This window comes from Acanthamoeba castellanii, assembly GCF_000313135.1.
Source record: "Acanthamoeba castellanii str. Neff unplaced genomic scaffold scf7180000084690, whole genome shotgun sequence".
NCBI classification, from domain to species: Eukaryota; Discosea; order Longamoebia; family Acanthamoebidae; genus Acanthamoeba; species Acanthamoeba castellanii.
Window position 1 is genome coordinate 7232 of NW_004457316.1, and position 11987 is coordinate 19218.

At 57.4% G+C, this 11987-nt stretch overlaps 8 protein-coding genes across 8 annotated transcripts; 1 reads left to right on the forward strand and 7 right to left on the reverse strand.

The window, feature by feature from the left end:
• Positions 1-443: 443 nt before the first annotated feature.
• ACA1_349450 (uncharacterized protein) lies at positions 444-894 on the reverse strand (the record flags this gene model as incomplete). The annotated part of the gene is made up of 2 exons (XM_004335109.1): positions 444-704; positions 841-894. The coding sequence occupies 2 exons, from the start codon at positions 892-894 to the stop codon at positions 444-446; spliced, it is 315 nt and encodes a 104-aa protein (XP_004335157.1).
• A 531-nt stretch (positions 895-1425) lies between these two features.
• On the reverse strand, positions 1426-2283 carry ACA1_349460 (uncharacterized protein; the record flags this gene model as incomplete). The annotated part of the gene is made up of 5 exons (XM_004335110.1): positions 1426-1470; positions 1548-1672; positions 1760-1852; positions 1943-1976; positions 2107-2283. 5 exons carry the CDS (start codon positions 2281-2283, stop codon positions 1426-1428), a joined length of 474 nt encoding a protein of 157 aa, XP_004335158.1.
• A 279-nt stretch (positions 2284-2562) lies between these two features.
• On the reverse strand, positions 2563-3263 carry ACA1_349470 (uncharacterized protein; the record flags this gene model as incomplete). Its single annotated transcript, XM_004335111.1, has 3 exons — positions 2563-2670; positions 2802-2847; positions 3142-3263. 3 exons carry the CDS (start codon positions 3261-3263, stop codon positions 2563-2565), a joined length of 276 nt encoding a protein of 91 aa, XP_004335159.1.
• Positions 3264-3477: 214 nt separating this feature from the next.
• ACA1_349480 (inorganic anion transporter, sulfate permease (SulP) subfamily protein) lies at positions 3478-6086 on the reverse strand (the record flags this gene model as incomplete). The annotated part of the gene is made up of 9 exons (XM_004335112.1): positions 3478-3525; positions 3610-3803; positions 3895-4015; positions 4152-4352; positions 4493-4813; positions 4942-5174; positions 5266-5439; positions 5546-5702; positions 6009-6086. The coding sequence occupies 9 exons, from the start codon at positions 6084-6086 to the stop codon at positions 3478-3480; spliced, it is 1527 nt and encodes a 508-aa protein (XP_004335160.1).
• Positions 6087-6195: 109 nt separating this feature from the next.
• ACA1_349490 (uncharacterized protein) lies at positions 6196-6966 on the reverse strand (the record flags this gene model as incomplete). The annotated part of the gene is made up of 1 exon (XM_004335113.1): positions 6196-6966. One exon carries the CDS (start codon positions 6964-6966, stop codon positions 6196-6198), a length of 771 nt encoding a protein of 256 aa, XP_004335161.1.
• Positions 6967-7224: 258 nt separating this feature from the next.
• ACA1_349500 (uncharacterized protein) lies at positions 7225-7799 on the reverse strand (the record flags this gene model as incomplete). Its single annotated transcript, XM_004335114.1, has 3 exons — positions 7225-7446; positions 7572-7644; positions 7726-7799. 3 exons carry the CDS (start codon positions 7797-7799, stop codon positions 7225-7227), a joined length of 369 nt encoding a protein of 122 aa, XP_004335162.1.
• A 460-nt stretch (positions 7800-8259) lies between these two features.
• Positions 8260-10776, reverse strand: ACA1_349510 (regulator of chromosome condensation (RCC1) repeat domain containing protein; the record flags this gene model as incomplete). The annotated part of the gene is made up of 14 exons (XM_004335115.1): positions 8260-8368; positions 8430-8520; positions 8596-8686; positions 8769-8848; positions 8924-8993; positions 9085-9158; positions 9235-9369; positions 9444-9531; positions 9613-9708; positions 9797-9882; positions 10005-10139; positions 10218-10392; positions 10454-10630; positions 10756-10776. 14 exons carry the CDS (start codon positions 10774-10776, stop codon positions 8260-8262), a joined length of 1428 nt encoding a protein of 475 aa, XP_004335163.1.
• Positions 10777-11000: 224 nt separating this feature from the next.
• On the forward strand, positions 11001-11687 carry ACA1_349520 (uncharacterized protein; the record flags this gene model as incomplete). The annotated part of the gene is made up of 1 exon (XM_004335116.1): positions 11001-11687. The coding sequence occupies one exon, from the start codon at positions 11001-11003 to the stop codon at positions 11685-11687; it is 687 nt and encodes a 228-aa protein (XP_004335164.1).
• Between the last annotated feature and the right edge of the window lie 300 nt (positions 11688-11987).

An 11987-nucleotide genomic window follows, 5' to 3' on the forward strand; every position in this document is an offset into this window, starting at 1 on the left:
TTTGCCTGCGTTTGGCGTTCCTGCGGCTTGGCCTGCCCCAGGAGCGCATTCGCCGACCGGCGCGTAGAGGAAGTTGAAGAAGACGCAGACTCAACGACAGATGAGCGGAGAGACCATGCAGTTCTACGCAGAGTACGCGCCTTGTCGCTCGGTTGGCAGGATGCGGCAGGGAGCCCACCTGATCAGCTGGGACATACAGGCTGAGACATCCACTGTCGTTCGCCAAGCTGGTGAAGATGTTGAACGAGCTCTTGGACATGGTCAACATCGACCTCTCGGAAGAGGGTATTGCGGTGCTCACGTTGGACGGTACGTGGTCTCCAACAACAACTAAGTTGCTCAATCAGCTCCACAATCTCACACCGCTCCGTGCTCTGCGAACGCAGCGGCGCAGGTGTTCCTGCTGGAGGTTTCTCTTCGCGCCGACAAAGCGTTTCGAGTCTTCAAATGGTTCGTACCGGCTTGAGGAGTCCGTTGGTCTTGGACTCGTAGTCGCGCAGACCCTCTGTGACCTTCTCGACGTAGGCCGAGCGACTAAAGGCACGAAAGTGGGCACAGAGGGGTCCACGACAGGGATCGCTCGCATGGTCGTCGGTGATCGGGCACATGGGAGGTATGGGGGTGCCTCCGATCATGCTGTCGCAGCACTGCTCCGGCGTGAAGTCGCCCTCGTCGAACCTGTCGTAGGCGTCGTCTCGCTCCTCCTTGGGGGTGCAATGAAGATTGAGGTAACTCTCACAGGCAAAGCGAAAGGTAGTGAAGCCAGCGCCAGCGTTGCGAGACATGTTGTTGATGATGTTGATGTTGGATAACAATGAAAAAACAATCGTGTTTATGTACTTCCTCGGCGTTCTTCTCGAGGTAGTCGCAGATCTCCTTGCTCCTCCTCGCCATCTCCTCCTGCGGGGCCGAGACGTGGCATAGTAGTGGCTAGTTACGGAAGCCTTCCCAGAGAGATATCTTCTGTCGGGCGGTGCGAGGCTTGATGGAGTCGTTCGTCGCCTTCGCCAGCCAGTCCTTGAATGGCCCTCCCTTTTGAGACTCAGAGTCTTCTTGACGTAGTGGAGGTCGCGTCCCAGGAGGATCGCTACATGGAGGTTCGCCTGGCTGGTCCTAGTGGTAGTGTAGTAGGTTACAACGCTGGCTGGAGCGGAAAGGTGTGCGTACGTGTCAATGATGTAGACGTCAACGCCCTGACCGGCAGAGTTGTAGTTGTAGTTATCGTCAATCATGTCGATGCTGTGCGTATCAATACGATCCAAGTTCTGGATAGTGGGGGGTGATACACAGTGCAACGTTGGTACCATCGATGCTGCTTCAAGGTTCAACGGTTGCCATCACAGGTGGTGGGGTGGCCTTACCCAGATAACATCCTTCTGCAAATGGCACTTCTCTTCCTCATTGACGTGCGCGATTTGATGCTCTTCAATAACGGAAACAGCAGGGTGAGTTCGCAGCTTCTGCGCCATACTGCACTCACCACAAGTGGCACGAACGTTAAGAAGTCAAAAGGGCAATGTGTCTAATACAGACAGGAGACGTGGTACGTACGCGGGCGAGAGCTTGGCGGAGATGGCGCGGAAGCTGTCGCCGATGACGTGCACGTTCTTCACCTCGCTGCCATCAGTCGTGGCAGCGAATGCAAGCTTCATCGCCTCTACAAGCGCCAAGACTGCGCTCACCGCACAACACCGGGCACACAAACCGACATTATCGAAAAAGAACATTGAAACCGAAGGAGAAAGTGAACTGGAGGTACGTTGCGGGCGCGTGGTGTCGGGGCGGAAGAGTACGATGTACTCGCCTTCGATGCGGTGCGCAGCGTTTTGAGCGACTTGGAGCGGGGCGAGTTCTATGACAGAAAGGGGAAAACAACACGTGAGTGGCACGCTCTTCTACGCTGTCCACTTTGCCATGAGTGCTGGTGACATGGATCTGGCACCCTTCTGGAGCTGCACTGAGGTGAGCACCCACGCCTGCACCACAAAGAAGGTCTTGAAAGCTGTGATGAGTTCTGGCAGCTGCTTGATGATATGATCCAGTGAATTGGTGTGTTTGCTCAGATTGAGGTTCAACAGCATGTGCAAAGTGATTGATGGGGTTGACCATGTTGCCTGATTTGGCCAGCACAACCTTGGCATAGTTGAGACATGAATGGTAGATGGAGAGGAAGAAATCACTCAGCAGTGGGGTGATCTTTACCACCAGATGATCCTGCCACAGCTGACTCATGATGGCAAAATCCTGGACAGTCTGGATGCACTGCTTAGGCGCCAACGACATGGTTGTTGTCACATGCAACAGCAAAATTCATGTGTCTCCATTGTCATCATCTTGTCTCACCCTTGGTCTATTAAAGCAAACATGCCACCCAAGAAGGCGACCACCACCACCCACCACCACCACCCACCACCACCCACCACCACCACCACCCACCACCACCACCCACCACCACCACCACCACCACTACGACCGCCAGCTGGTGGTCTTCTTTCGGCGGCACTCGCGCTCGTGGGAGCCTGTCGGTGTGCATCACGGGCTTCTTCATGCTTGCATGGGCGCTCAACCCGAGTGGAGGTTGGTCAAGGTGCCCCCAGTCTTGCGATGGCCCAACCGCATGGCGAGCAGGCCCGGCAGCACGATGTCGACAGTCCAGTCGCACTCCCAACCCTGCACTGGTGCGTGTGTGCGTGTGCGTGTGCATGTGCCTAAGCAAGAACGTGGCAATCAATGAATTCAAAAGGTCTGAACGCACCATTGTTGAAAATCTAGTGCTGACACTCGAACCAGGCAAAGATCACCGTCAGCACACTCGCCCCGCCGGTCACCAGCCCGCCATGCGCCATCCTGTACCCGGCACATTTTTTGTAAGCTTCGTATCAGCCGTGTGCCATGCCGCTGCACGTGTGTCGCGTGCTGTGTGTGCATTGTGTGGTCGGGTTGAGAGGTTACGAGCGCATGACAAAGGGCGACGACATCGAAGTTGAGGAGGAGGAAGAGAAGGTAGAAGCAGCAGAAGAAGAAGAGGCCAGGGAGAGGAGACCTCTGCTTTCTATGCGGGTACGCACTTGCATGCGCGCGTTTGATTGTGCACCATGACACTCACAACCACACACGCACCACTACACGCCGCACACACACGATATGGAATGGGACTGCTGGCGTCGTTTGTGGCGGTGATGACATATCGGATGGCGCAGCTGGGGCTGCTCTACATCATGCTGTTGACGCTTGGCGCGCTGGCGCTGCTGGGCCTGTGGCATGGCGAGCTCCTCAAGCTGTGGCGTCTGATCTCCACACTGAACATATTGTTACATGGACTCTCAACATCTTGCGCAAAAAGTGCCCGCACGTATACATTGGGCTGACGGGAATTGGAAGATCTCCACACTGAACTTCCTCATTCCATGTGGGCAGTTGGGTGTTGGTGAGTGTTGGGCGAAATGTTGTTGTTTTTTTTGGTTGCACATTGTACAGTCAACTGTGGACAGCTTCAGCAGGCACATGGCTCTTCAGTAGTAGCTCCTGGTTGTTGACATAAGAGAAGAAATGAGGCCCAACACGGAGAGAGCGCAATGTATGCTGTTGAAGGTACATGACGGGTTGTACCCTGCAATCTGGCAGCGCATTGACGACCTTGACTGTATGTCCCCTGCGCTGCAGTCCTGTGACGAGTTCACCAAGCAGGAACGCTCCTGACACATCTGTGATGGTGGCTCCTTTCATGTCCACTTCAATGGCCGTGGGTGACATGACGTGTGCCTCTACGCTTTCGTTGTTCTCGTTGTGGCACTCAGCAGCACCTGCACCGGTGCCACGAACCAACGATCAGATCACAACGCCGGCAGCTAGAGAGGCGCGGGGAGGACAGAGAAAAAAAGGGTAGGGTCGTACCACCGTTGAGTGCGTCGTCAAGATCGATTTGCATTTGCTGAACCCTCATGCCGCCCAAGAAGTCCACCTGACCGCCCAAGCTGACCCTTACCAGCCGCTTGCCCGCCTCCGCAATTTCATCCTGTTGTTGGTTGTTGTTGTTGTTGGTTGTTGTTGTTGTTGTTGTTGCCCAACAAGAGATAGTCGCGTGAGCGCCGTTCATGAACACGCAGAGGACAACAAGCAACACAAGACACGAGAGCAATCCTGCTACGCACATTTCGAATGCAGTACTGAAGCGATGGTCGGGGCATGGATCCCCCTCGATGATAGAGGTTGAGAGCCAAGGAGCTCGTCAGCCCCATGGCAACACCCACAACCAGGTCCGCGGCCAGCATGCCCGCCACAGTAATGCCCACTGGGAGCAATGCTTCCGGTTTGCGCATTGCCCAGATCTGCTTCATTTCGTCCACGTCGATCTGTTGTTGCACAAATCGCCGCACACGCACGCGAAGAAACAATATATAGGCAGGTGAAGAGGATGAGGGATCAAGCAGTTCTGCTAACAAGCATTATTGGGGAGGCAAAGCAAATTATTCAAAGGTGTGATGGTACATACCATTCGCGTGCTGACGGCAAGCAGTACGCCGGCCAGGGTGGGAACGGGGATGTGCTGGAACACGTCCGAAAGGAGCGCCGTCGAGATGAGCATCAGGCCGGACATGGACAGGGCAACCCTTCGCGTCTTTCCGCCAGCAAGGACCGACAGAGAGGACCTCGCGATGACGCTGGTTGCCGGCATGCCACCCAGCATGCCGCAGGCCATGTTCGCCGCACCCTGGCCGACGAGCTCCTGGTTGGGATCAAACCCGCGCCGCGCTTTGGCCAGCTTGTCGACAGCCCCGCAGGACAGCAAGCTCTCGAGTGAGCCGATAGCGAACTGTTGTTTGTTTGGGGGGGGGCACAAGGAGAACAAGTGTGTGATGAGAATCCGCGACCCAACTGTGCACCACGCCTTTGAGCCAAAGGGGATGGGGAAGAAGGGTTTTAGGGGTCGAGAGAGCGTACGAAGAGAGCCGAGAGTGCGGCAATGTGCGCGGTTTCGCCGAGGGACGGAAGCGAAGGCATGGTGATCGAAGTGAAGATCGCCGGCAGCGGTTCGATCATCTCCACCCCGGGCATCTGGAGGACGCCCTGCAGGGTGGACGTGATGGCCACGGCCACCATGACGGCGGGCAACTTAGCCGCCAGTTTGGTGCGGTTAAGGCCCATGGTGATACCCACAGTGAGCGCGGCCAAACCTGGTACGTACCAACAAAGTGCGAGACGTCAGCCAATTGGCAAGAGAGAGAGAGAATGGAGGCCCATGTGAATCATCGTCAGGGCGTGTACCAAGAGATGGAAGAGAAATGAGGTTCGCTTGCTCAGCGGCAAGGGTTGATGCCAGCTCCATCGACGAATCTGCGGCCGCTGAGAACAAATGCGGCATGTTGAGCCGGATGGTTTCCATGTTGAGGGTATGGACGCCCAGAGCGCGCGGCAACTGGGCAGTGATGATGAGCGCCCCTACACGCACACATTATAATATATGGAGGTTGGCCAAATAAGAAGAAGAAGAAGAAGAAGAGCTTAAAGTTGTGGAACTTTCCCGTGAGTGGCGGCGGAGGCATACCAATTCCAGTCATGAATCCGGTCATCACGGGTGCTGGAGTCAGCTTGACAATGCCGCCCAGCTTCAGAGCGCCCGTGGTCATCTGCATGGCGCCACAGCATATGGTCGCGATCGCCAAGCCGGCCAGGCCATGGTCCCTCACCGCATTGGCCACAAGCTGCACGACAACAAGTCTCACATGTCAGCATTGAAAACGTCAAAGTGTAATAATAAATGAAATAAATGAAAATAAATAGCAAGCAAGCAGATGATACCATCGACATGGCGGCAGCAGGTCCTGTGATTGATAATCTTGAACCGCCAAGAGCGGCCGCGGTGGCGCCAGCCACCACACCGGTGAGTATTCCGACCTGTCACCACACGAGCGCCCGAGTTTAGGTTAACGTCCATTGCATTCCCTCCCTGTGAGTGAGCGACAACATGGAACGAGAGGAGATAGAGAAGAGGAGACGGGCGGACGCACCTCGGGCGGTACACCAGAACCAAGGGCGATGGCGAGGTTCAAGGGAATAGACACCATAGTCACGGACAGGCCGGCCATCAAGTCTTCCTTCCAGAATTGTTTCTGGTAGAGGAGGGAAGAGAAGTCAGTGCAAAGAGGCCTCACGGTGGTGTGTAAAAACAAACAAAATGCATTTGGGAGCGAAATTTTAATGCTCTGTAGCGCAGCATGCGTCACTAGTCCACGCGTGGTTGGTGGGCTTTGATTTGCCGACCAATGAAAATTCAGAGATGCAGGCCGCTACACTGACCATTGCGTCATCAGGTACAACAGGGCCGCAGGTTGCGGTGCCCAAAGCGGTGATGGTGCGGGGAAGAAGAACCTTGAAGATTTGCTTCCAGTCGGCCAGCAAGCTTGCGGGCACGACCTGGGTCAGTACCTGCTCGGCTCGAGGCAGCCGCTGCTGTCCCTCGTCGGCGTCGACCAGAGGCGGCGGGATGATGGCCGTGGCCGCGGCCAACGACGCAGGCGACCCGGGCACAGGGCTCGAGGAGACGTGTCGGGCCTGCGTCTGGGGCTGCTGTAGCAGCGTTCGAGAGACCAGGGAGCCGTGGGGGGTTGCTATGAGGGGAGTACTGGAGGCAGAAGTAGCAGTACTAGCCTTCGTCGCCGTGGAAGAGGCAGTAGTCGTGGGAGTTGTGGAAGAAGAAGAAGATGTGGATGAAGAGGTGTAGAAAGAGGCCGGCGGTCCCTTTCGTACTCCCGAGGGCGCCGGCCCACGAAGTCGTGTGGTAACTCCTCGGGCCGGAGCAGTACCTCCTCCCGTGGTGGTGGTGGTGGTGGTGGTGGGGGTGGTGATCAAGGAGGAGGCACCGCTACGCAGGTGATAGAGGCCGCGGCTGCCTGCTGCGCTCTGCCGCAGACCAACCACGCTTCGTGCAGCCTGTTGCCTCCGTAGGACAGACGTACCGCGCAGCATGCTCTCGTCGCAAGGGCTCAATCAACAACACACTGGAGGAGCACCACCACGACCGCCGCGGCCAAACTGCGCACGAAGAGGGAGAACGGGAAAGGCGAAACGGACTTTGCCGGCGTTGTGTCGTCCGGCCCTGCCATCACTGAATTTCTATTGGACCACACCATCTTGTCGACGCCGTGCAGACCACACAGAAGCTTCCGTCGCTCTTTTCGCTGGCAGAAGCCGCTGCCCAGAATCGTCGGTGCTGAGCGCAACACTTCAGAAGAAGTATTTCTTCCAACCAGACGACTTACGGGCATCACCGTCATCACGATCCTCCTTTCTGGGCCGCTTGGTTTCAGGTCCGGCGGCAGGCGGCGAGTTTGGCTGCGCAGGTCCGGGTTGCTGCTTGAGAGTCGGGGAAACCAGGGCAGACACGAAGCGTTTGCAGCACGACACCAACAGTGGGGCCCCATACAATTCGCCTGCCTCACGCAGGCTCTGTGTTAGAGAGGGTTGGAACAACAGAGGGAGAAGAGAGAGAGAGAGAGAGAGAGCAGAAGTTAGGTCAATTTGGGAGCAGCTCCTCAATTGATGTTACAGATCGTGATTGGCCGATCACGAACCTCAACGTTGTCTTCATCGATGGCTTGGATGATGTACTTTTCGCATCGCCTTTTCAGCTGCACCAGCTGATATCTGTCGTGACAGACGAGAGTCAGATTGCCCAAAGGGCACCGGTCGTTTGTCAAAACAGAGAAGACACAAAAGCTGCGTAACTGGTTGGCAGCGGCCATGAGCTCGACAACGGTATCGGGATTGAACTCCACCTGTCCCGAGTAGATGTACTTCATCACGTCGGTAAAGACCCCCGCCTCGATCTCTCCCACGCTCAGCTCACGTTCCTGCAAGAGGCAAGGGAAACGATTGTAGCTCAGCGCCTCCAAGTAACCTTGCAGGGCATTACCTCGCTTTCGCGCATGCCTGCGTGCCACAGTGCTTTGAAGTAGGGGCAGCGAGCTGCCACAATGGCTCTGCGCGTCAGGGTTACCAGCACAATGTTACTCGTGTTCCCGAGACATATACACAAAGGCCCACAGAGGCTGTAAGAGAGCAGGTCCAGATATGGGGCGTGGCGCGTACCTGTGCGCCTGGATTCGATGTCCTTCAGCGAGAAAAGTGATGTCGGAGAGTTGAGGCCTGTCAAGCACCTGAACGCAAGGTCGGTATCTGGTCAGAGCTGAGTGGCACACTGGCACAAGTGTGCATACCTGGAGCAGTTCGTTTCCCAGCCGCTCGAGCGGGGAGGCCGTATCACCTCTCGACGTCGTCGATGATAGGGCGTTGTGGCATAGACGGGCCAGTCGGGGTACTCCAAATCGCTCCGCTAGGCTCAACAGAGCCTTCCCATTGGCTCTCGATACTGGCCAAGTCCAAGACGTTAGCACAGCGACGTGCGCGCAGTGAAAAGGGATAGCACTCACCGCGGCAGCGATCCTTGTACACAAACTCGAGGAATACTCCAAAGATCTCGGCGGTGACGTCGTTCATCTCGACCCGAGTCGTGGTGTCGGTCTAGTTTGCGATGGAGGTGGAGAGATGAATTGGACGTCGTTCAACGGGCAGTGTTATTATCAGCAGGGCAGGTACCTCGGCCAGGGTCGAGATGGCTGCACCGAGCGGCGAGAATGATCTTGTGAACGGGGAAGGATCGCCCGTCGACCACGAACTCGTAGTCCGCCTTGGACATACAGTCGCACCAAAACCAACGTGAGTGCATTGGCTCTTGACGGTGGTGGTGTTGAATGTGGCCAACACAGTACCATTTGACCAGAGTGAAGTATGGCAGCCAGATCGTCCACCAAGTCGGAACTGAGTCCCATCCACGGGCCGGTGAGCGCGACTGGGGTGGGTGCGCCGTGGAGTGAGCCGAAATGAAATATCAAATAAATAAAAAAACACTCGTTTCACGACGCACCTGTGTGATAGCCGCCACAGGCCACCTGACAGAAGGACATATTCTCCAGATCATCCACGGCACTCGGCTCCTAGAGTGCGCGCAGACGCGTGCAGTTCGCCATTTCAATGACGGTCGACGCTACTACTACAACACATGAGGGGAGTAAGTCGGTAACGTACATCAGTGGTGCGATCCTTGACACTTCCAAGCTGGTTGTAGTCATTCAGGCCGCTGGTGAACACCGTGCACTCATCTACTCATCACCATGTGATCGCAGCCCAATGAGCAACATCGAAGAGGGGTAGCGGGCAGGTCAAGGGGTTATATACCTCGCCAACCAACCGTGGCAAGGGCCACCGTGTGGGTATCGCCGCAAGCCAGCATGCGCACCCCCTTATCGCGCAGGGCTTCCATGGGCTTGGCCTCATCTTCTCGGCCCTTGGGCCACGACCACACATCACCTCCTGCGCGCACAGAGAGATGAGCACATCAAGAGTAAGAGATCAAAATGCCCATGCGAGTGAGGGGAAGGTCACACCATCGGTGAGGGCCACACTAAAGGCCTTGCCGCACACGATGTCGGTGATGCCCTGTCCGCTCAGGGCAGTCACCAAGCTCGGGATCACCTGCACGTGGGTTGAGGGTTGCGTAGGGGGGGAATAGAGTGCATCTGGTTATCGGCTCACTCGGCGCGGCTGTGTTCGTACTTTGTTGGAGTTGAATGGCGACCAGCTGTGGTCCGTCCAAGTGTACACTTCGCCGTCCTCAGTCAGCGCCATCACGTCCCACAGGCCACATGCAAGCTGCCAACATGTGCAGCGTGCACGCTGGTCAGCCACCAGGCTCAATTGAGTCAATCACTAGCGCGGGAAGAGGGGAGGCGCTCAAAACCTTGACCACTCCCTTGTCCTGGAGCGCTTCAACCAGTTGCGGCGCGTAACCAGCTTGTCCCAGCTTGCGTGCCTCCCATGTGTAGACTGAATGCAATGAATGAATCAGAATAACTCGGTAAGCTGGGGCGTGGTCTACAAACGAGAAACTAGTACGCCATCACAGTGCGCGAGATGTCATCCTGATGGCCGATCAAGTGATGACATACCTTGGCCGTCGGAGGTGAGGGCAATGGTTGTGTAGACCCCGCAAGCGAGCTGCCTGATGGGAAGACCCAACAGGCCCTCAACCAGCCTCGGAGCCTTTTGCTCGCCCCAACCCCATTCCATGATCGCGCCCGCAGCTGCGAGACAAACCCCCACCCTCAAGTGAAGTTAGTGTTGCACTACTGCGCACCGACCACACAGTGTGCGGGACGCACTCGTGAGAACGGCGGTGTGATAGCGCCCGCACGCGATCTGCTGCACGGGCATGTCCTCCAGACCCTCGAGGACCTGTGCAGCGTCGACCTGCACCGCAGCCGCTGCAGCCGCGCCGCTGGACTTTGGTCCGGCATGACCCAGCTGGAGCTGGATGACCGACCACCGCACGCAGCACTGACTGAGCGCAACGTGCAGAGGAGAGACATTTTTGTGTGGCGGGGGGGGGGAAGCGTACTTCGACGTTGCGACCCCAGGAGAAGACCAAGCCGTCAGCCGTGAGGCACACCGTGTGGTAGAGGCCGCACGCCACCTGTACCACTTGCCTCGCGCCCACGCACTCCAGCACGATGGGGCTGGGCTTGGCCTGTTGCCTCACTGTGGGCGTCGGTGCCCACCCGAGCTGCCCGTACGCCTGCGCACGCCAAGGACATGAACGAAGAAAGAGGGAGAAGAGAGGGGGTGAAGAGAATTTTAATATTGTTTTCTTTTTTCGTCGTTGTAAGAGACGAAAAAAGGAGGGGTAGAAAGGACGCGCACGTTGCTTCCCCACGCCCACATGACGCCGTCCTCTTTAGCCCGCTGCGCCGCATGGCTCTCTTGAACTTGCATCGCTGGTTCAGTTCTACGCCGAGCCAAGGTCCGCGTAATTGCCACACAGCTTTATTTTCAGGTAAAAAATTGACCAAACACAACCACAGCAGCTAGCGAACCCCCCCCCTCACAGTGAAAAGATGATGTCAGGGGCGGCAGCTGGAGACCCGGCGAGCGAGGGAGCTTCCACCATGATGATCGTCGACTTGACGGAGACAGCCAAGGCCGAGGCGACCATCATGAGCCACTGGCGCTCTCTGCCGGAGTCGATGCGGGGCCTCGACACGCGCAGGAAGACACGCGAGGCCCCGGACCCGCGCCTGGAGGACGACCAGGAGCACGACGACAACGACGAGGGCAAGCCTTGGGTGGCCAACGGCAACCTGCTGCTGCGCTCCTACCTGGTCGCCCTCGCCGGTCCGGACAAGGCCGACTGGTCGGCCACCGGAGAGCAACACCTGCAGCGCGAGCGGGAGCTGTGGAAGCCGGTCAAGGACCTGCTCTTTCGGTGGCTGTTCCTCTCCGACGGTCCTCACGCGTGCTTGACGTTCCTCGATGACCAGCCCGGCGGCGTGGTCCCCGGCGAGGGCGGCACGAGAGACGCGCAGCTGCTGCTGCTGTGGGAGAAGGAGGCGCTGTTCAACGGCCTGGGTCCGGCGCTGCTGTGGAGCGAGCCGTTTGTGGAGGAGCGCAACAACCGCGACGAGGAGGACGAGTTCTCCTGGGCCATCACAACGCACGAAGTGCCAACCGTCTTTGCTCGCGTGTGCACGCGCGTGTTGCAGGCCGCGGACAACGAGCCGGTCGCCACGGCGCTGGTCGAGAGTTTGGGTCACATCTACCGCGGTACCCCCTCCACCACCAACCCTCCCCCCTAACCCCTCGCGTCTTCGTGGCCACGCCGCGTTGTGACGCACCCCCCCACACACACACACACACACACCAGGCAGCACACACGATGCATTTCAGCAGGCTCTGGTTGCGGAGGGTCCTAAGATTCTGGCGTGCAGCAATCCGGCGGTGGTCTTGGGTGGGTGGCATTCCCTCCCATGTCCTCTGTCAGTGGAATAATGCTATGGATGGGCTGACGCCCCCCCCCCATCGATACACAGCTTTCTTTAGGCACGCCATGTCCAAGTCGGTAGAACTTGAAGAAACGACTCTGGTGCGTGTTGCCG